The 21431-nt window shown below is 41.6% G+C and overlaps 1 protein-coding gene across 1 annotated transcript in view; it reads left to right on the forward strand.

The window, feature by feature from the left end:
• The first annotated feature begins 298 nt into the window (after nt 1–298).
• NEK9 (NIMA related kinase 9) overlaps nt 299–21431 on the forward strand; it is a 37918-nt gene continuing 16785 nt past the window's right edge. Inside the window, 15 exon segments of the mRNA XM_077750615.1 lie at nt 299–554; nt 556–586; nt 2837–3014; nt 5167–5222; nt 5766–5836; nt 7646–7751; nt 10156–10287; nt 12316–12426; nt 13502–13566; nt 15946–15996; nt 16455–16647; nt 18453–18597; nt 19198–19398; nt 19587–19633; nt 20876–21031. Coding sequence (XP_077606741.1) covers nt 448–554; nt 556–586; nt 2837–3014; nt 5167–5222; nt 5766–5836; nt 7646–7751; nt 10156–10287; nt 12316–12426; nt 13502–13566; nt 15946–15996; nt 16455–16647; nt 18453–18597; nt 19198–19398; nt 19587–19633; nt 20876–21031 — 1650 coding nt within the window. The 5' untranslated portion in view covers nt 299–447.

Raw genomic sequence — 21431 nt, forward strand, 5'->3', positions numbered from 1 at the left:
CAAACAAAGAGCACTGTCCAACGTGGTATCACTTGCCCTTGAGATAGGCCTGGCGCCAAGATGTGACGAGGCGACCTCCGGACCTCGAAGCTGTCTGGGGACCTGGCCAGGGATCGGAGGACCGGTCTACAGACCCGTCGGTGATCCCCTGCCGCGGCCGGAGCCCTTCTGTCCCACGGCGTCCCCAGCAGCGCTGGCCAAGCCCGGCCGCCTAGGAGGGAGGGAAGCCGAGGCCGCCGCGCTAAGCAAGTGGGCCAGCGCAGGCGGAGGAAAGCCCGCCGGGCCGGAAGCACCCGGAACTGTTTCCGGGTCAGGGGGGAAGGAGCCACCATGGAGCTTCGCGGGGTTGCGGGGCTGACGGAGCCGCGGGCCGGCGTCTGAAGCGAGAGAGGCGCAGCGCGGTCAGCGCCCCCGGGGGACACGCAGGCCGGTCCCGCGGCCGCCGCCATGTCGGTGCTGGGCGAGTACGAGCGACACTGCGATTCCATCAACTCGGACTTTGGGAGCGAATCCGGGGGTGGCGGGGACTCGGGCCCGGGGCCCTGTGCTGGCCCGNGGGGAGGCCACGCTGTACCGCCGCACCGAGGTAGCGGCCCCAGGCTGCGGCCGCCCCAGCCCTTCCTTCGCCGCCCCGCTTCCCAGCTTCCCAGCCCCGACCGGTTCCCGGCTCTGCCTACGGCTTGCGCCTCGTGCTCGCTTAGGTTTGCGCAGCCGCAGGGTGTGTGTCTCGGGGTCTCCTGTCTCCCAGCTCACCCGCCCTGGGAGTGCGTCAGATCACTGGCTTTACTAACTGGTCGCTTCTGTCGAACCCGGGGGACTAAGCAAGTCCTGGAGCCTTCTCTGAGCCTTAGTTTACCCGTCTGTAAATTGGGGCTAATGATAACTACCATAGAAAATAACTTTTACTTTGAGAATCGAACGAAAGTACTCTGCAAACTGTAAATTAAAATGGCATACGAATGTGAAGTGTTGTCAAAACTTCCTCGTGCTGTGTAGCTCTCCAAGGTCGGGGTGGAGAGGAGGGGCATAGCTTCAGAATTCCCACATCAGTGTCAACTCTGTTGTCCTTGCCGTTATCTTTAAGTTCAGGTATGAACACTTAATTGGTGATTTTTCTAGAACGTCATTGGGAAGGTCGTTGCTTTCTTCATCAATGTTTATCCAGCAGTGTTTATGCATGGGAAATGCCTTTTTGGTATATTCTAGTCCACTGTTTCTTAACCTGGGTGGCGAGAGGCAGAGATTCCTTTGAGAACCTAATGTAAAAATAATCCCCCACCCCCACCCTATTGCTCACATACACATTCTCTGAAGAGATTCGTGGATCACTGACCATCAGGTTCAGAATGTCTAGTGATATAAAAAACCATGTAGTGGTGACTCTGCTTCCGAAAACTAACCATCAATTGGATTTGATCACTAAAGCCTTAAACTTGGAGGCTATAGATGAGATGATTCATCCATCAGTAATTTATCTGCAGTTCTGGGGTGTGTTCCAAGCTAGCGAACTTTTAAGGCTAAATGATGGAGGAGAGGGGTGATTGCAAGAGAAAATGTTGAAGTGTTCTTTTTTATCCTAATGCAGCATTCATGTGTGATGTTAGGGTTAGTTAGTATTCTGCTTTGCTCATTTGTACTCAAAATATGAGAAAGAGGAGGTGAGCATTATTATTTCTCTTTTATAGTTAAAGAAACTAAGTGTATTTAAGTGACTTGACACTTAAATTAGAAGTAAATCTTGCACTAGAATGGAGTTCTCCTTATGCATGCCTTTCCATCATTTGATTACTGAGGTTAGCTTAGTTAGATTTGATTACACTCCTCAGAAAGTGACACATTATCTATATGGCTAAATGTTTATTACATTTGTGAATGTACGAAGGTTTAATTAGAAGCAGCCCTTTCCCCCGAGAAGCTTATATTTCAATGGGAAGACAAGTTAGCCCTGTTAGTAAACAAATAGCATTTAAGTTGTATGTGTATATAAATGAAAAGGGATAGACAAATATCATTTTAGTGTATGAGTTCTATAGAGAATGGTCGCACTGAATACATGCACAGTAGAAAGTTTATCAGAATCTCTCCCTCCGCCCCACAATAGTTTAAAAAGCTTAGCAGAATCATTCTAAAAGATAGGGAGAGTGATGTAGGTGGGGCTGCTTCTGGGCTAAGCAGTATCAGGAAAGTGGGTGTTAAAAACGGGAATGGATATTGGGAGCTGCAGGTAGGTTGTCAATGGATAGAGGGAGTGATACATGAAAGTTATAGAAGATACAGAGTTGCAAAATAGAGCAGGTGAGAGAAGTGAACTCAGAGCCCTTAGGCATGACTTATTCCTATCCAGAAAGCATAAACAGACATCACTAGAGAAATCTAAATTTGTAAAATTAGAGGTAAGTTTAATGTTTCCATTTTATAAGAAACTATGGTCAGCTATAGATAACCACTCTCTCTAGTTCTCCATTTCTCCAGTATTCTAACCCTCCTACAGTCCTTATCATGACTAGCAGTTTGTCATGATGTTCTTCATCCTTCAGTAAGAATCTTTGAGATCTATCTCTATCTCATATTTTTATCTGGAGCTGACATCACACAAATTTAAATGTAGCAGCAATGTAATAGCACCTTAGTGCTTTGCTTTCCCTAGTCCTGCAGTAAATGATAAAGCTCAGTTGTATGAAGAATCTTTAAATTCTGTTCCTGTTTTGTTTAAAGGAAAAAATAAGTCAATCTCTGCCCATCTAGGAAGTTTTCTTTCTAGGCTTACAGATCCAGGTGTGGATTTGTTCTCTGCCAGTCAACAGGAACGCATGATACCTCTATTACTGTGTTGTAGGATGACTCACTGGTTGTATGGAAGGAAGTTGATCTGATCCGGCTGTCAGAGAAGGAGCGTCGTGATGCCTTGAATGAGATTGTTATTCTGGCGCTGCTGCAGCATGACAACATTATTGCCTACTACAATCATTTCATGGACAACACCACTCTGCTCATCGAGCTGGAATATTGTAACGGTAAGGTAGGATTCAGCCGGACCTCCGCTGGCAAGACATTATTGTGCTTGTACTTCCCCCAAGGAGAGAAGAAAATAAGAGGCACATGCATTGATTAAAAACTTCAAATGGAGGGGTGCCTGGGTCATTCAGTCAGTTGAACATCCGACTCTTGTTCGCAGCTCAGGTCTTGATCTCAGGGTTGTGAATAAGCCTCACATTGGGCTCTGCACAGGGCCTGAAGCCTACTTGGAAAAAAAAAAGACAAAGAAACAACTTTAAATGGATTTCTAGAGTTTAAGAGGAGTTCAGATCGTGGAGAATTTTAAAGTGATTTACAAAATAAGGGAAGGGATACTGCATACTGCATACTCAAATTCTCTATTATGCTTATAGTTCCGGCCTCAAATTTTTCAGTTGAATTTTACATTCACTTTTCAAGGTTTTTTCTCATGAATTAACATGAGTTAGGCATTAATGTTAGACATCTAATTAGGCACTAGAGATACAGTGTGGCTTGCCACTCCTTTATATAATATTTAATGAAATCTTATAAGGGACATTTATTTATATTGACTCAACCAAAACTATCCTTTTGAAGAGCGGTTCAGAGATCATAGCTGAATGAAAATGACACAGAGTAAGCATGGGTTTAATATATCTGGCCTTTTATTTCTTTGGACCATTTTGTTTGTAAGATAGCAGTATATATAGCTAATTTGCTAAGAAAATAGAATTCTAAACCCATATCCTAAGCTCCACCGCTTCTTAACTCTGTAACTTTGCAAAAGAAACTTCTCTGTGTCTCAGCTTCCTCATCTTTTTTTTTTTTTTAAATGTTTTTATTTATTTCTAGGAGAGAGAGAGAGAGAGAGAGAGAGAGAGAGACAGACAGTGTGAGCAGGGGAGGGTCAGAGAGAGAGGGAGTCACAGACCGAAACAGGCTCCAGGCTCCGAGCTGGCAGTCAGCACAGAGCCCGACGCGAGGCTCGAACCCACAAACCGCGAGATAATGACCTAAGCGAAAGTCGGACGCTTAACCGACTAAGCCACCCAGGCGCCCCTCAGCTTCCTCATCTTAATACGAGTTTATTAATAAACAGCACCTGCCTCATAGGGATGTTGTTTAAATGGACACGTAAAGTCCCTAGCACAGTGCTTGGTGTATAGTAAATCTTTAATACATACTGTCCTAGCCATTATCCTTATTACATAGGACAGCCCTCAAAGCCCTTTCTTGAGCTACATGCTAAAGAAGTCCCAGCATATTCTTCATTTAAATCTCAAGAGAAAGCTCTGAGAATTCTAACTTTTTGTCTTGATTCTTGTGCACCATGGTTGTTCCTGGTTCTGATCAACCCTAAATGTACAAGATTATATTAGAGATTTCTAAAGTAGCAGAAGCCACAAGTAGTAACTTCCTTTGTGGTTAGGAGGGACTAGAACAGTGGTAGATTTGTTGAAGTGCCAAGTTTCTAAATTGCAGGGGAAAAGAAGTTGTGAAACTGAGCCAAGGCTAAGGCGTGAGTTCTAGTTGGAGGTAGGAAGTAAAATGAACCCTGATCATTTGTAGTCTGTCACTTGATAAAGGAAAGGGAGAAGCAAATTCAACTTATTCCACAGGAAGGAATTAGCAAAGGGAGTAATGACTGGAAACAATTTAGGGTGTACCCTAAATTATAGGAAACCTTTTCAGTATGCAGTAGAAAGAAAAGGAAGTTGTAGGTGATATACACCTGTATGTACAAAACATTGTATTGCTGGTACCCAATGTTCCAGTAGTCACACTTCAGAGAATTGTTACAAAAATATTGCAGATTCCTTTAAAAAGAGTTCTAGAAAAGAAAATCTGATTTTGAAGACATTGAAGGTATTTTGCTAATTGGATAATATAGGAATGGCCTTTATTCTTTTCTAAAAATGTCATACTTCCCATTTTTGTATTGAGCCTCATTTGTTAGGGAGAGAATCTTTAAAAAATATTTTAGATACAGTACTTGAGGGATGGGAGGAGTTTTATAAAGAGTCAAGAGAGAAGAAGAAAAGGGGTTTCCTTCGGAAAGGAAGCAGAATCCTTCATTTCTTTGGGTCACCTGTTAAAACCCTGGTAGATATAGGAGCCAAGCTTTGATTTTCATTAAGCAATTCAAACCTGTTTCTCATTTAATTGCAGGAGGGAACCTGTATGACAAAATCCTTCGTCAGAAGGACAAGTTGTTTGAGGAAGAGGTAATTCATATTTCTATGGAAGGCAGCTAGAATTGTTGTGATTCTTGCATTCTAGTTCTGTATTTACTCTTCCAACAATGAAGAGCATTTTTTTTTTCCTTTTGTTCAGTCTCCCTCCAGTCTCTGGTTGATATTCATGAGAAAGGAAACCTAACAAGGAAGCTGTCTATAGCTGCTTCCTAAACAGTTTACCTCCACATCATGATTCTCTATGGGCTTTCTTTCCCAGTTCTATTACCGCATACTGGTATGCCCAGTTTTCTATAGCTTTGCATTCTTGGATTTCTTTCCACAACTCACCAACTTCACCAGATTATATTTTATAATGACATTGGAACTGTTTTGTGATCACCTGCTTTTTATTTTTATCCCTACCCACTTTTCTTTGCCTACTCAACCTCCAAGCAAGAGCTGTAAGGTCATGTTGATTCATAACCTCTGGTTGCAGCTTCCTTTGTTTTGTTTCAGTGCGTGTCTTTATTTAAATGGATTTTTTTTCTTTTGTTTCCAGTCCAAATATAATTCTTTTTTTTTTTTCTGCAGATGGTGGTGTGGTACCTATTTCAGATTGTTTCAGCAGTGAGCTGTATCCATAAAGCTGGAATCCTTCATAGGTAATGAGTAAAAGAATATGGGATGGAGTCCTCCCTGCCAATCTCACCCCCACCTTGGGTACCTCTGTCATCACTATTATTTTCTTGATTAAGCAGTCAAGGCTTTTCCGTTAATATAATTTAGGAAGGAAAGAGTGAGTAATGAGGGGTGTTACCTTCACTTCCTGCAGTTAAACTGTGTTTATGATCTAGGAAGAATCTCTTCAATAGCTAAGTACTACTCAGTCCCTTCTTTGAGTTATTTTAGAGTTCAGTTCATTAATTCATCAGTAAAGTCTAGAAGCCACTAAGAGAAGTGGTATTAGGTTGGTTGGAATTCACAGTAAATGTTCTCTGGGAGCAATAATAATTGGCAAGTGTTTTTAATTTTATAATTGAGTCTTAATTTAAATAAAAAGCTATTGGGGTGCCTGGGTGCCTCAGGTCATAATTTCACAGTTTGTGAGTTTGAGCCCCTCATTGGGCTCATTGCTGTCAGCGCAGAGCCCACTTTGGATCCACTGTCCCACTCTCTCTGCTCTTCCCTTCCCCCCAAAATACTTGTTTGTTTTATATAATTTCACAGTTTTACTAGATTTTGGGGGGAAACAGCTTTCTATTCATTTCTAGCTATAGGAAAGAGCTATTAGAAGAACATTTCCACATTATATCCTTCTGAAGTGAGTCATTGATCATTGCTAGAGATTAGAGATAGATGAATGTTGATTCACCAGTACTGTATCTTTTATTGTTGGTTTGTTCATTCAGTTAATATGGGTTTCTCAATAGTTATTGAATGGCTGCAGTTGAATTTTCTTTTCAAAAGTTATAAAGAATATTGTTCTGGGATATCTGGGTGGCTCAGTCAGTTAAGCACCAATTTTTTTTTTTTTTAAGTTTATTTATTTTGAGAGAGAGAGAGTACATGCATAAGTGGGGAAGGAGCAGAGAGAGAGAGGGAGAGAGAGAATCCCAAGCAGTTTCTACACTGTCAGCACAGAGCCCCCCAATGTGGGGTGTGAATCTAAGTCAAAACCACGAGTCAGACACCTAACCAACTGAGCCACCTAGGCGCCATGCACTGACTCTTGATTTCAGCTTGGGTCATGATTTCACAGCTGGTGAGATCGCGCCCTGTGTTGGGCTCTGCCCTAAAGGCACGGGGCCTGCTTAGGATTCTCTCCCTCTCTCTCTGCCCCTCCCCTATTTGCATGTGTGTGTGCTCTCTCTCTCACTCTCAAAATAGGTAAATAAACTTTAAAAAAAAAAAAAAAGAACATTGTTCTGTTTTTTTTACATCTTGAGGAGCCAGAGTGTGGACCAAGCAGTTTATTTGTGTTGCATATGATCAGTTCATCTTTAGATAAATAGCCAGTGATTTTATTTAGGTGGTCTATGCAGCCGAATCATGTTGCTGCTGAGATGTGCAGCCTCTTGCCTTGCCTTAACAGATTTGAAGCTTTAACACCAGCCAGTTCAAAGCATAAATGGAAATTGAAGAGGCACTGCACCGTACAGGAATTACAGGATTACCTGGGACACTGTATTTTCCATCCAGCCCTCTCAATTTTTCCTAACGTCCTCCATGGTATGGGAGACATGCCTGTGCTATGAAGCTCCAGAGAATGAAGTTAATTCTCTGCCTCCAGTCCCCCAATTCCCTTTTCCGTGTTAAAGTATGTGTGAAAGTGGTGACCACTGTTTCAGATCCCGTAACAGTCTGAGCATTGGAAACCACACATTTTATTCTGTACTAATTCTGGGCAGAGTCAGGGATGAGGCAAAACAGTTGTCTGTAGGAGTTTAATGTACAGTATGGTTTTTTTCCAGAGACATAAAGACATTAAATATTTTTCTGACCAAGGCAAACCTGATAAAACTTGGAGATTATGGCCTAGCAAAGAAACTTAATTCTGAGTATTCCATGGCTGAGACGGTAAGTATGTGTTGCCCTTGTCTTAATTTATCTTTTCTTCTCTTTCCAGTACCATGAGATACTGTACACTCTAAATCTCACACACTTTTCTCAGTATTCTTGCAAGTTCTCCATACTTACAAAGCAGGTCTGTAGGAGTCTTTGTCCTAGGTTTGCTAACAGGCGTTTACATGCTGAGATGTGCTTTCAGGAGTCACTGTCCACATCACAGCTCTGACTTCATAGCCCTTTCTAGCACTGACCAGAGACTTTTCTAAAAACAGGAAAATGCTCTGTCAGTTTTTCCAGCCTAGGATCTTTAGTGGTTTCAACTTATCTCTTATTTAATATTTGAGCTTAGGATGTTGGACATCTCTTTGTGTTTCCTATAAATTCCTCTGGTTCAGAAGCCTGATACTACAAATAAAGGCTGATGCCCAGAGAACAGTCTGATCTTAATATTCACAGTCTGAACTGCAGGGCTCCCTTCTCACCTGATCCTTAGAAAGACCATTAGTAAAGAATAGACATAAGTTGATTTTTAAGGACATTGAGTTCAGCCTTTTAGGAATTACAAAACCCAATTATTACTCTTCTGGTTTTATGGTGCCCTGTCTTTGAACTTGAAAATGTAAGTTAATTAAATTAATTTTGTCTTGTTGATGTTTCTTGATAATGTCAAGATATGCCTGTGAGCAATTTAGAGCAATTTATCAGCCATACTGATAGCAAGGGTTTGGAGTCTCTGCTTCAGAGGAAGCAATTATGTCCCTATATGAATTTTTCTCACCATGAATATTCTGGTAAAACCAAAACTTGACTTTTTTTAGCCAGTTGAACATAAAGAAGGAATGATCTGAAAATTAATAAATGCCATGTAAGCCATCTAAAAATTACTGGCTTTGCTGATTAAAGATGGCTGTCAGTTTTGTTAGAACTTCTGGGGTGCACTGGCACAGCCTCCATTCAGGATAGTTTTATTTCCAAACCCATTCTTTGTTAGAGCAGGAGAGAGGGGGCGAGGGAGAGAGAGGGGCATGGGGGAGGTGCAGAGGGAGAGAGAGAGAAAGGGGCAGAGGAAGAGAGAGAGAGCAGGAGAGAGGGGCGGGGGGTGTGCAGAGGGAGAGAGAGAGCAAGAGAGAGGGGCAGAGGAAGAGAGCAGGAGAGAGGGGCAGAGGAGGGTGCAGAGGGAGAGAGAGAGCAAGAGAGAGGGGCAGAGGAAGAAAGAGAGCAAGAGAGGGGCAGAGGGAGAGAGAGAACAGGAGAGAGGGACAGGAGGGTGCAGAAGGAGAGAGAGAAAGCAGGAGAGAAGGGCAGAGGGAGAGAGTGAGCAGGAGAGAGGGGCAGAGGGAGGGAGAGAGCAGGAGAGAGGGGCGGGGGATCGCAGAGGGAGAAAGAGAGCAAGAGAGGGGGCAGAGGGAGAGACAGCAGGAGAGGGGCAGAGTGAGAGAGAGAGGGCAAGAGAGAGGGGCAGAGGGAGAGAGAGCAGGAGAGAGGGGCAGAGAGAGGGAGGGAGGGAGAGCAGTGCAGAGGGTAAAAGGGAGGGAGGGAGGGAAGGGGAGAGAGAGAGAGAGAGAGAGAGAGAGAGAGAAAATCTTAAGCGGGCTCCACACTCAACACAGAGCCCGAAGCAGGGCTCAATCCCAGGATCCTAGGATTGTGACCCAAGCCAAAAATCAGGAGTCAGACACTGAACCGACTGAGCCACCCAGGTACGCCTCCAAACCCATTCTTTAAGACAAAAGATCTTTTTGTTTTAAATTATTTTTTTAACATTTATTCATTTTGAGAGAGAGAAACAGAGCATGAACAGGGGAGGGGCAGAGAGAGAGACACACAGAATCCGAAGTGGGCTCCAGGCCCTGAGCTGTCAGCACAGAGCCTGGTGCAGGGCTTGAACCTAGAGCTGTGAGATCATGACCTGAGCTGAAGTCGGTGCTTAGCCAACTGAGCCACTCAGGTGCCCCAAAAGATCTTTTTTAAATTTGAAAGAAATTCACTAGCTGTGTTAGGATTACAGATGTCAAATCGAGCCATTTACAGTTTTACTCCTATGCATTTTAGTTAGAACTTTTGACCCCTTTATTCAGTTATCTTCTCCTCATTGCCAGTTCTTTTGATTTTTTTCCATTGGTAGACTTTTATTGTGTCTTTATCTCTATCAAGTGTTCAGTGGGCCTAAGTCACCATTGTGCCTCTCAAATACCACAGTGCCTTTACCCTTTGTCATTGGTCCAAGAAATTTGATGTGAAAAAAATTTCTCCCTATAGTGGCATCATCTCATAAAAAACATTTCGAGATACGCTGGTGAATGTTGCATAGGTGTTGTCATTGATGTGTGGGAAATTGACTTTAGTTGTTGAAATGTTAATATAATTACCTCAGAAATGAAGTTATTCTTTGATTGTTTTCTTTGTTGCGCAGCTTGTGGGAACGCCATATTACATGTCTCCAGAGCTCTGCCAAGGAGTGAAATACAATTTCAAGTCTGATATCTGGGCAGTAGGCTGTGTCATTTTTGAACTGCTTACACTAAAGAGAACATTTGATGCCACAGTAAGTTGTATTATCCCCACCTTGTCCTTCCAAATGGTATAACTCGGTTGAGAGAATCAAATTCATTTTTCCCTCAGTTTCTGATTTCTCCAACAGAAATCAGCTGTTGGCAAAAAAAAAAAAAAAAAGTATGCGGGGGGGCTTAGTGCTGTGTTATTAAAATGCTGTATACCAAATTTATCACTCTGCACTGAAATAATCCTATACATTGTACTTGAATTTATTGACTATAGTTTTGAAATTGGCTCTAGGATCCACTGTGTAATGCTGCAGTTTGGATACGCCATTTCATTTCTTATGCTTCAACTACATTTTTCTTTTAAAGCTAAGGCAGATTCTATAACACTCATTAAAGTGTTTTTGTATTTTTTATAAAAAGTTACACACTACTTTACATCCCTAGTAAGTCTGGTGTCCCCTTTTCCTTACAACAATTCCTTGAAGTCTTTTTTTCTTTCCTTCCTAAGTAAAGCCCAAGGTAAAGCAGTGCTTCCCCAGCTTTCATATACATAGGAAATCCCCTGGGCACCTTGTTAAAATACAGACTCTTTTTAGTAGGCTTGGGTAGGTCCCAATATTCTGCATTTTTTTTTTTTTTTTTAGCATTTATTTTTGAGAGACAGAGACAGACAGAATGCGAGTGGGGGAGGGGCAGAGAGAAAGAGGGAGATACAGAACCCGAAGCAGGCTCCGGGCTCTCTCTGAGCTGTCAGCACAGAGTCCAACCCAGGGCTCGAACCCACAGACCATGAGATCGTGACCTGAGCCAGAGTCCATTGCTCAGCCGACTGAGCTACCCAGGGGCCCCCCAATATTCTGCATTTCTAACAAGCTCCCACACAATGCTGATGCTGCTAGTCCACGGACCAATCTTAGTAGCAAAAGTGGATTCATATCCTCTGCAAACCATGTGTGAGAACTTAAGCAAATCATTTCATCTTTTTGATCCTCTGTTTCATTATCTGTAACAAGGAAAAATATATATCCTTCTCAGAGATGCTGTGATCACGTATCTGAAAAATGCAAACATAAGATAGTGCAAATTCATTGGCCTTTCAGGAGACCTATTTATTTTCCTGAATCCTGAAGTTTATTCTGGTCTATCATTTAATTCTCCTAAATAATATAGTGGAAGGAAAATGAGTTTTGGAATCTGATAGACATTGGTTGGAGTTATGACTCCATTTTTTACTATCTGTGGAGTCTTGGACAAGTTACTTTATATCTCTGAATTGGTAATCATAATAACCTCCTTAAGGGGGATTTGCAAGGATTAAAAAGGATCATATGTGTAACATGCCTACCTCGTACATGGTGGTCTCTTGATTAAGATGTTTACCGCCTTGTCTGTTGCAGCAGAGTATCCCCTGCATAACCATTATTAGGATATATAAATTAGGAAGCAGATTACTTGGCAAAGGAGGTGCTTAAAGCTAAGAAGCATGGCTAATCTTGTTTTCTTTTTTCTTGGGATTCAGCTGAAGGGTCAGATTATAATATGTTATAATGTTATTATAATATAGTATCATAGTATAATATATTATTATAGTATAGTATATTATACCATTGGCCATGTCTCCATTTGGCTTCATTCCTTTTGATGGCAACAGTGTATCCCTAACCGTTTCTTGGTGATGCATGTTAATGGTTATAAAGGAAATCATACCTAATGCTACTCTATTGCCATTTCTTTTTCTTTTTTTTCTAATGTTTTATTTATTTCTAGGAGAGAGAGAGAGAGGGAGAGAGAGAGAGAGAGTGCGTGAGCAGGGGAGGGTCAGAGAGAGAGGGAGTCACAGACTGAAACAGGCTCCAGGCTCTGAGCCGGCAGTCAGCACAGAGCCCGACGCGGGGCCCGAACCCACGAACCGCGAGATCATGACCTAAGCGAAAGTCGGACGCTTAACCGACGAAGCCACCCAGGCGCCCTCATATTGCCATTTCTTTAAGTCATAGTCACAGACATCTCATAGCCCCTACTGGTAGATTATAATCTTTAGGTAACCAAGAATCATCATTTTCTCATAGAATCCGCTCAATTTGTGTGTGAAGATTGTACAAGGAATCCGGGCCATGGAAGTTGATTCTAGCCAGTACTCTTTGGAACTGATTCAGATGGTCCATGCATGCCTTGACCAGGTAAGTGTGACTTACATGTTGCTTTCAGTTTGGTGTTTTCCCTTCCCACCTCCATGTTTGGAGTATGGCACAGATGAACCTGTGTAAAGCCACATCCACTTCCCCGGTAGGAGATATTCTGGCTGTACCTAGAAGAATAGGCATTGGCAATTCATGTTAGTTACGTACTTCAGGCAATAGATTCCTAAGTGTTATTCTGCTTTATCCTTACTTTATTATTAATTTGTGAAATGATTTTACCATCTTAATTGTGCTCCATTTTTTTATGATCAAGATTAATTTTTGTAAATTGATTTTACAAAATTACAGTCAGATAATTTAGAGTTCCTGATGTGCAGAATAAATATAGTTGTGCCATTTCGCAGTTGCCTTGCAGTGTTGCTCTAGGTTGGTATTATTCAAATTATGGTTCATGAACCATAGGTGTTAGAATCCCTAGGGGATGGGGGAGTTTTACAGGTAAAGAAATGAAGATTCCTGGGTCCCAGCACACACCAAGTGGATCAGAATCTCTGTAGGTAAAACCCAGAACTTTTTATTTATAGCAAGCACTCTGGGAGATTGTTTTTTAATGTTTATCTATTTTTGAGAGAGAGAAAGTGAGAGAGCGAGAGCGTGCACCAGTGGGGGAGGGGCAGAGGAGAAGGAGACACAGAATCTGAAGCAGCCTCCAGGCTCTGAGCTGTCAGCACAGAGCCCGATGCGGAGCTCGAACTCACGAAGTGTGAGATCATGATGTGAGCCAAAGTTGGATGCTTAACCAACTGAGCCACCCAGGCACTCCACTCTGGGAGATTCTTAAGTGCTATATATGTTGCAATTTGAAAGTCACTGCCCTAACTGAACAAGTAAGGGAGGTGCATTCTCATTCATGTGCAAGTGTTAATATTGAGATGATATGCATGAAACATGGAATGTGACATAAGAAATTATGGTTTTTGAAACAAAAGGATAATATTCTGTGATCTTTGAGTAATTTTAGCATACAGCCTTCTAAGAGGAAGTAAAATGCCTCTTTAGGTCCCATTTTTCCCTTTTCCTTTAAATTAAAACTAACCCAGTTTGTACTTTTTAGGATCCTGAGCGGAGACCCACAGCAGATGAACTTCTGGATCGCCCCCTTCTCAGGAAACGCAGGAGGTAAAGTGCAGAGAAGTCACACTGTTCTCTTCTACATAGATGGTTGATGGTTGAAGGCCTGATCAAAGGACCCCAAGAGCAGGCAGTGTTTCCTGACTTGGCTACTCTGGTGCTGTTTTCTACTAACCTCTCTTCTTTCATTGCTTGAGAGGAGCTCCTGACTTTCACCTCTTTAGCCTGTGCTATTTTGTTCTGAATTGATATGATGAGATCCTAGAACCCTGCATTCCCCTCATCTGTGAGTTTTAATCTACAGTTGGGACATTAGAGTGTAGTAATTAAGAAAGGACCTCTGAATTCAGACATCCTTAGATTTGTATCTGAGCTCTGTTACCTTTGTCAAGTTATTTAGCACCTCTCTCCTTTCATTTTTTCCTCTATAAAGTCAGGTTAGGGTATGGATTAAAGGAAGTAATATATCTAAAGTGCTCAGCCTGGGGCTTGGCACAAGATGCTCAACAATGATCAGACAGTAGTGTGGATTTAGAGTGGCCTTTGTTTTCAGTACATGTGTTTAGATGATAGATTGCAGTTGGAGAAGTACTCTTCAGATACCTTTGCCCATGTCCTGAAATTAGACTTGATGGATTATTGACAGGTTATTTTCTGAGATTTAATCTGTGGTATTGGTCTCTAGAGGTAGGAAGGAGGTCTTTTATCCCTCACATCCTGTAGGAGGCTTCAAACCCTAGCTTAAAGGAAGACATGTTCTTTCTTCTTTTTTTTTTAAGTAATATCTACACCCAACAAGGGGCTCAAACTCAAGACCCCAAGATCAAGAGTCACATGTTCCTCTGAGGCAGCCAGGCACCCCATTATTATTCTTAAATGTTCTAGTGTGTATTTCATCCTGCTAAACTATTTTTGTCTTAATGTCCTTCTTCCTCCCTTACCAGTTCTGTGTTTCTGTATCTTCCCGAAATTCAAACCTTGCTGTGCTCTTTTTCAAGTCTTGCCCTTAGATACACTTAAGTATATACCTAATTCCATAATCTTTGCTATTTGGTCAGCACCTTTATTTTGTGGTATCGTTTAATTAATCTTTTCTGGTCCTTCTCCAGTTGAGCTCAAGCCAGTGTTTCAGTGCCTAGAATTACATGTAATACTCCAGATACAGCACTACAACCTTCCACTTATGTTCCATACATAGTCTGGCAGTATCACCCTTTGGGGCTGGTTAGGCATATTTAAATTTTTTATCTGGCTTATTTCCCAACAATATAACCACTATTTTAATTTCTTCTCTGAATTTTCCACTGATACCTTTTAATTGCAGTTTTTATAGAGATAATTATAGATGTATATACAGTACTTTACTAGAACTTTGTACTTCAATGGAAAAATATAAGAGCTTTCCAGATAAAGCATAGACATAGTGAACTGTGGAAAATATTCAGGAAACCCTAAGTCCTACCTGAGTAGATTAATGGTTCTAGACCTGGGGCTCTCAATAGCAGCCGCCCCAAAGCTTTCCAAAAATACTGATGCCTAAGCACCACCCTAGAAATTCATCTGTAAGTGTTTTAGGCAAAATGAGAACCCTGGACCAGAATATGGGGAGTAACGAAAAGGAAGGAAGGCTGAAAAGGTAGGTCAAGAATCTTGAATGCTAGACAAAGGGATCTGTGCTTAATTCAAGCTGTGGTACAGAAGTAGTGGATGTTTGTGAGAAGGTAGTTCGTGTGATGAGGGGTGTGCCTGAGGAAGACTTAAGAAACTAATCTCAGTATTAAATCAGTATAGGACTGATTAGATTGGAACTGTGTTGAGTCTTACCTGTTAGGAGGTGCTACTACATTCCAGGTGGGAAGCAAAGCTGGCCAGAGCTAATGTGGCAGGCCTGGAGAGCAGAGGTGACTATAAAGGGCATTGTATAGGTAGAATCTGTAGGACTCAAATATTAAAGAAAGGGAGACAGCTGAGTCCATAATGACCGAAGTTTTAAGTGTAGTCCACGGAGAGAATGGGGAGTGCCAGTTACAGAAATAGAGTCACAAAGAAAAGCTATGTGGGAGAAAATGAACTGAGGTTTAGAGATGGTGAGTTTGGGAAGTCAGTGGACAGACTAGATGGAGATGTCAGCAGGTATTTAAAATGTGCATCAGAGGTTCTCGATGTTCTCTATTCAGTTTGGAATATTTTTTGGTGATAGAAAACAAATGACCCCAAACTGCTGGCTCCCTCATATTTAATGAATTGTCCAAAGCCAGGCCTGTATAACTGTTCAAATCATATCAAGGTACTTTCCCAAAAGTATTGTCATGTTTCTGGAGGCATATGCTTTATAGAGAACTAAACCTGTTAAATGTATTTAAGAGACATTGGTGCAGTGTAGGAACCAGTTATTTCACTCATGTGTCTTTGCTTTTCTTTTGGTAGAGAGATGGAGGAAAAAGTCACACTGCTTAATGCTCCTACAAAAAGACCAAGGTAATGCCTAAGAGACTCGTGGAAAGTGATATATCTTAAATTACCATCAGGGGGTCTTTCTTTCTTTGGTCTATGCATTACTTGATCCCAGCAAGTAGCCTTTGGCATCCTTTCAGAAGCTGACATCTGCATAAAATGTCAGATAGTCATTTCTGAGAAAAAGAAAGCTATAATTTCACCCTTGTGCTTTAGTGGTCATCATTACCATGATGAATGGTGCAAAGTTAAAAAGTGTAGGTGTTATGGACCAGACTGGAATCTGATCTGGCTGAGCTGTGTGTAGCCCTGGGGCAGGAATTGCAAAGCCTGCTATGATAGAGGGTTGAAATCAGTTGTCAAGAAAGAACATACTTTCTCATACCATAATTGGCAGTTCTTTTCTGGGAACGGACTGGAAGCATTTTTCTTTGATACAGTTTTTATGTTAAATGTGCCTTTGTTCTGGGGGTTGTTGACAGGTCAAGCACTGTGACTGAAGCACCCATTGCTGTGGTAACATCACGAACCAGTGAAGTCTATGTTTGGGGTGGTGGAAAGTCCACTCCCCAGAAACTGGATGTCATCAAGAGTGGCTGTAGTGCCCGGCAGGTGTGTGCAGGGAATACCCACTTTGCTGTGGTCACAGTGGAGAAGGAACTGTACACCTGGGTGGTAAGTGAAAGCTAAGTACTTTAGAACAGTGATGGAAGCCTAATTATTTACTGGGCTGAAGATGTCTTAAGTATTGTTAGTTGAACATGTGTGAAGGAATGGCCCTATAGAGTGATGAATGTAGGCTCTAACGAGAGTATGGATTTTGTCTGTTTAGTTCACTGATGTGTCCCCAATGCCCGATACGTATTAAGTCATTTGTAAGTGTTTTTTGAATGAATGAATAAATGAAAGAAAGAAAAGAAAAGAAATGAAATGAAAGAATTAAAAGAGCCCTAGGTTTGGACTCAGGAGACTGGACTCTAATTTATAGTTCGGTGATTCCAGGAAGTCACTTAATTACTCTGGTCTATTACTATGAGTTTCAGAGCAACTAGTATCTGTGAAATAGTTTTATAAACAAATGAAGCAGAGTACTACATGAGGGGAATTCTAAGACCTGTATCAGTGATTGAAGATGGTTAGGTGTATCTTCAGAATTTTCCTTTGTTCCCTACTGTATCTCTCACCTTCTGGAACAAATTGTGTGTATTTGGTATCTGTTTCTTTATCTGCCACTCAGTCCCCATTCACCTACATGCAGCTTCCATCCCTGCCACTTGATTGAAACAAAATGACCTATAAATTGTGAAAATAAAACAGACACTTCGTGGTGCTTACTCTGCTTGACCTCCCAGCAGCATTTGACAGAGTTGATCTCTCCCTCCTTGAAGCTTTATCTTCCCTTGACTTCCATGAGAACATCTTCTTTTGGCTTTTCTCCTGTCTCTTTGGCCATAGTGTGCTTCTCACTTGTTTCAGAGTGCTTTTCCTTCACCCAGCCTTGTCTTTGGCCCTCAGTTCTCACTCTTCCTTTTCTTCCTGAGAGCTCATTTTTTCTGGCAGTCTCAGATAACTCCTCCACAAGGCTGGGCTTTGGCCCCAGGGCGTGGCAGACTAGACAGTTACTGGTTGATTGAAAGAATGAATGAATGAATGTTAATTCTTACTTCCTAAAGCCCTGTCCCTTAAAGAACTAGCCCCTGGGGGGCTGCCACAGGTAGAAACTATTGTCCCTTAAAAAACATTTATATAAGGGCTTACACTTTAGTTCTTGAATGAAAAAAATTATTTTTTCTCTATAAACTGTCGAAAAGTCAGTTGGGACTATTCTTAGTGCTATATAGCAGCCTCTTTGGTGCAGCCAGATTCTTTATAATTGTTCCATATTTCAGGAAAACTGTGACCAGAATTTGTAAAACTCCTAGTAAGGATTTCCAAGAGGGTATACTCCTATAGAAAACAATCAAATTAACCTATATAAGGATTTTTTTTTTAACCAACACTTAAAATTAAATATAAAGGTCACCTTAGACTTGAAGGAGAAAGAATTGAGAATGTGTTAAGTCTTGATGGATAGCAGTCTGGATACTTTTTAAATCTTTACCTGTTGGCAGGGCTTTTATACAACCTAGCATTAAAATGTTTAATCCCCTCACCCTTTTTCTTTTCATTTCTAAATTTCCAGCTGATTTTTCCTGATTTTTTTTTTTATGTTTATTTATTTATTTTGAGAGACAGCACATGTGCAGGGGAGGGGCAGAGAGAGAGAATCCCAAGCAGGCTCCATGCTGTCAGCATAGAACCTAATGTGGGGCTGAACCCACAAACCATGAGATCATGACCTGAGCTGAAATCAAGAGTCAGACTCTTAACCAACTGAGCCACCCAGGTGCCCCGCCCTTGGTTTTCTTGGTAGGAAGTTTTATTGAAGCTTAGCTTTTGGTGTGAAAGTTGAAACTTTACAAGACCTCTTTATTTCACAGAACATGCAAGGGGGTACTAAACTCCATGGTCAGCTGGGCCATGGAGACAAAGCCTCCTACCGACAGCCAAAGCATGTGGAAAAGTTGCAGGGCAGAGCTATCCGTCAGGTGTCCTGTGGTGATGATTTCACTGTCTGTGTGACAGGTAAGCCATCAACAGAAAGCATCCAAAGTGCATTTACCGTGAGGTACTTAATGCTGTGCAGTTTCAGCTGGGATTTTGCAGCAAAAGACCATATTCATGAACCAAAGACAGTGAGTGGAACACACGTTAATAACAACATGCCCAGTTTGCTATAGTATTAGGGTGAGTGATAAGCATGGAGGGGCACACAGATATCAGAGAAGAGGTGGGATCAGGAGAAATATGTTGTACGTCCCCGGTGGAGGGGAGGGGGGAAATAACGTTTACCACCTAGTCAGGTGTAAATAACACCAAGTCAGGAATCGAGCTAAAGTTTAGTTTTTGTCTTGCCATTACTTTTCCTTTTCTCTAGAAAATAGGGATGGCCCTAGTAAAATTTCAACATAATACTACCACTTTTTAAAAATTATTATAAACAGTACACGTGACACCTTAAATAAAAATAGCTCTAGACTTGCACAGTCTATCCTTCGGATTTCTCTAATGCAGTCATTTCATATGCGATCACTGGCTGGGCTAGTTCTCATTCCAGCCCTGCCAAGCTTTCTGATTGGACAAAGTCATTCCTTTGATGTATTAACGCCTTCCTTCCTTTTGCAGATGAGGGTCAGCTCTATGCCTTTGGGTCTGATTATTATGGCTGCATGGGGGTGGACAAGGTTGCGGGGGCTGAAGTACTAGAACCCATGCAGCTGAACTTTTTCCTGAACAATCCAGTGGAGCAGGTCTCCTGTGGAGATAATCACGTGGTGGTTTTGACACGAAACAAAGAAGTCTATTCTTGGGGCTGTGGCGAATATGGTGGGTATAGATTTGTCTCTGTCCACTTATTCCCAGTAGCCAACTTGACTTTAAGCTTCTATGCATCTAAATACATCTTGTAGCCTATACTTGAGAAGTGTTGATTCAGTAGAAGAGAATGTTGTAGAATATTTTCATTGGGAAGGAGGCCCTCATTTTCATTGTTTTCTTTCTTATGTATGTCTCAGGACGACTGGGTTTGGATTCAGAAGAAGATTCTTATACACCACAAAAGGTAAACTCAGAAGCAGCTTCTTCCTAGAGCCTATCTAGGTCACACAGATCCCAGATAACACAGACTCCTCTTTCCCTGTCTCCTCATGTCAAGGTGTTTATTTCTGAAATATTTTCTATCTGGAAAACTGACAGTCCAGAATTCCTGATTTAGCACTATATGATCTTGTCATCTGACTAAATCATAAAAAGTTAGGAAAGAGGATATAGCCACTTTGGAGTCACGTCTTACTCAGGAATGACAGCTAAAATCAGCAAATACAGTGAAAAAGTCACACAGAGCTAAATATACCCCAGAAAATTCCTTGGGAAGATACTGGAAAGCAATATGTTATCTCATAACCCAACACAGTCATTTCTCCCCCTCACCCTCCATTTCCACAGTTGAACAGCAGATGAAATATGTGTGGGTATTGAGGGGTCATGTTGTATGAAACTGAATATCTAACTTCTGTTGGCACTGCCGGAGCTAGCCCTGCGGGAGTCGGGGGTCGGCCCAGAAGCTAAAAGCAACTGCAGGAAGAACATGGTCGTCTCTCTCACACCCACCCTGGGACACAGGCTCGCCTGCCCACCGGAAGGTTGACTGGAATCAACTGTACCATTAACTGTTAACAATGTTCATTAACATTTTAAAAATTAACTTCTATTATTTGTGGCATCATTGTCAATGGATTATATGGTTGTTCCTCTTCAAAAAGCCGTAGTAGAAACACTGAAGTTTGAGTTTTTAAGTTTCACAGACATCCCTTCTATCCCACTACCATTCTCCAGCTCTGTTTAGTTAGCTATAGAGGGATGTGAGCCATTGGAAGTCCTGGCTGCTACCTCAATACTCTGTCACCTTACTTATAATGTGACAAGACTAGGACCCTACAAGGCTACTGAGTTTCTTCTATAACTGGGGTCTTCTGTGTCAGAGAACAAATATCAGCAGTGGGTTGAAGCTTTTCCTTTCTCAACATTTTCTGAGAAATCTTTCTAAGTAAGACCTGTTGCTAAAACAAACTTCAACAGGACTGTCTGTCTAGCCAACCTGGAACTGCCGCCTTTTACTTAATTATAAAACTTGAGCTCCTTGTTGAAAACAGTAAGCTGCTGGGAAAATCTGACGATGACAGAGCAGTCTTTACTGCGGTCAGTTCTGCTGAATGCAGGACATCGCTTTTGAGAAAATTTGAGGGTTTTTTCCTAATATGAGTTACATTTGGAGGATTTTTTTTTTTTTTTTTTTTTTTTGCATGTGGATGTTCCCAAGGCCTTGATTATCGTTGCAGTTCAGTGTGGCTGTGATGGGACTTTTCTGCTGACCCAGTCAGGCAAAGTGCTGGCCTGCGGACTCAATGAATTCAATAAGCTGGGTCTGAATCAGTGCATGTCTGGAATCATCAACCATGAAGTAAGTACCCTCTTGGTGTTCTCACCACACTGTCAGAACTTTTCTTAGGTTAGAATTTGTTTGGGAATGCTTTTGGTTAGTGACCATGAAATTTTACCTAATAAAGATTTCACAGACATCATTTAATATGTTCGACAAAAAGAAGCCAGCCATGAAAGAGTCCACACTATATGATTCTAATTATATGGAGTTTAAGAACAGGCAAAATTAACTTATGAGGGCAGAAATCAAAGTAGTGGTTACTTTTGGGTAGGGGGATGTGGATATTAACAGAAGGGATCCTAGGATCATGGAGATTGTCTATATTTTGACCTGGGTTTAACATTTATATGCATACAGAAAAATTTTTCAAGTTGTACAATATTTTATAGTGTATTATGCCTCAATAAATAAATTGATT

Source organism: Crocuta crocuta, unplaced genomic scaffold, assembly GCF_008692635.1.
Source record: "Crocuta crocuta isolate KB4526 unplaced genomic scaffold, BGI_CrCroc_1.0 scaffold186, whole genome shotgun sequence".
In the NCBI taxonomy this organism is placed as follows: domain Eukaryota; kingdom Metazoa; phylum Chordata; class Mammalia; order Carnivora; family Hyaenidae; genus Crocuta; species Crocuta crocuta.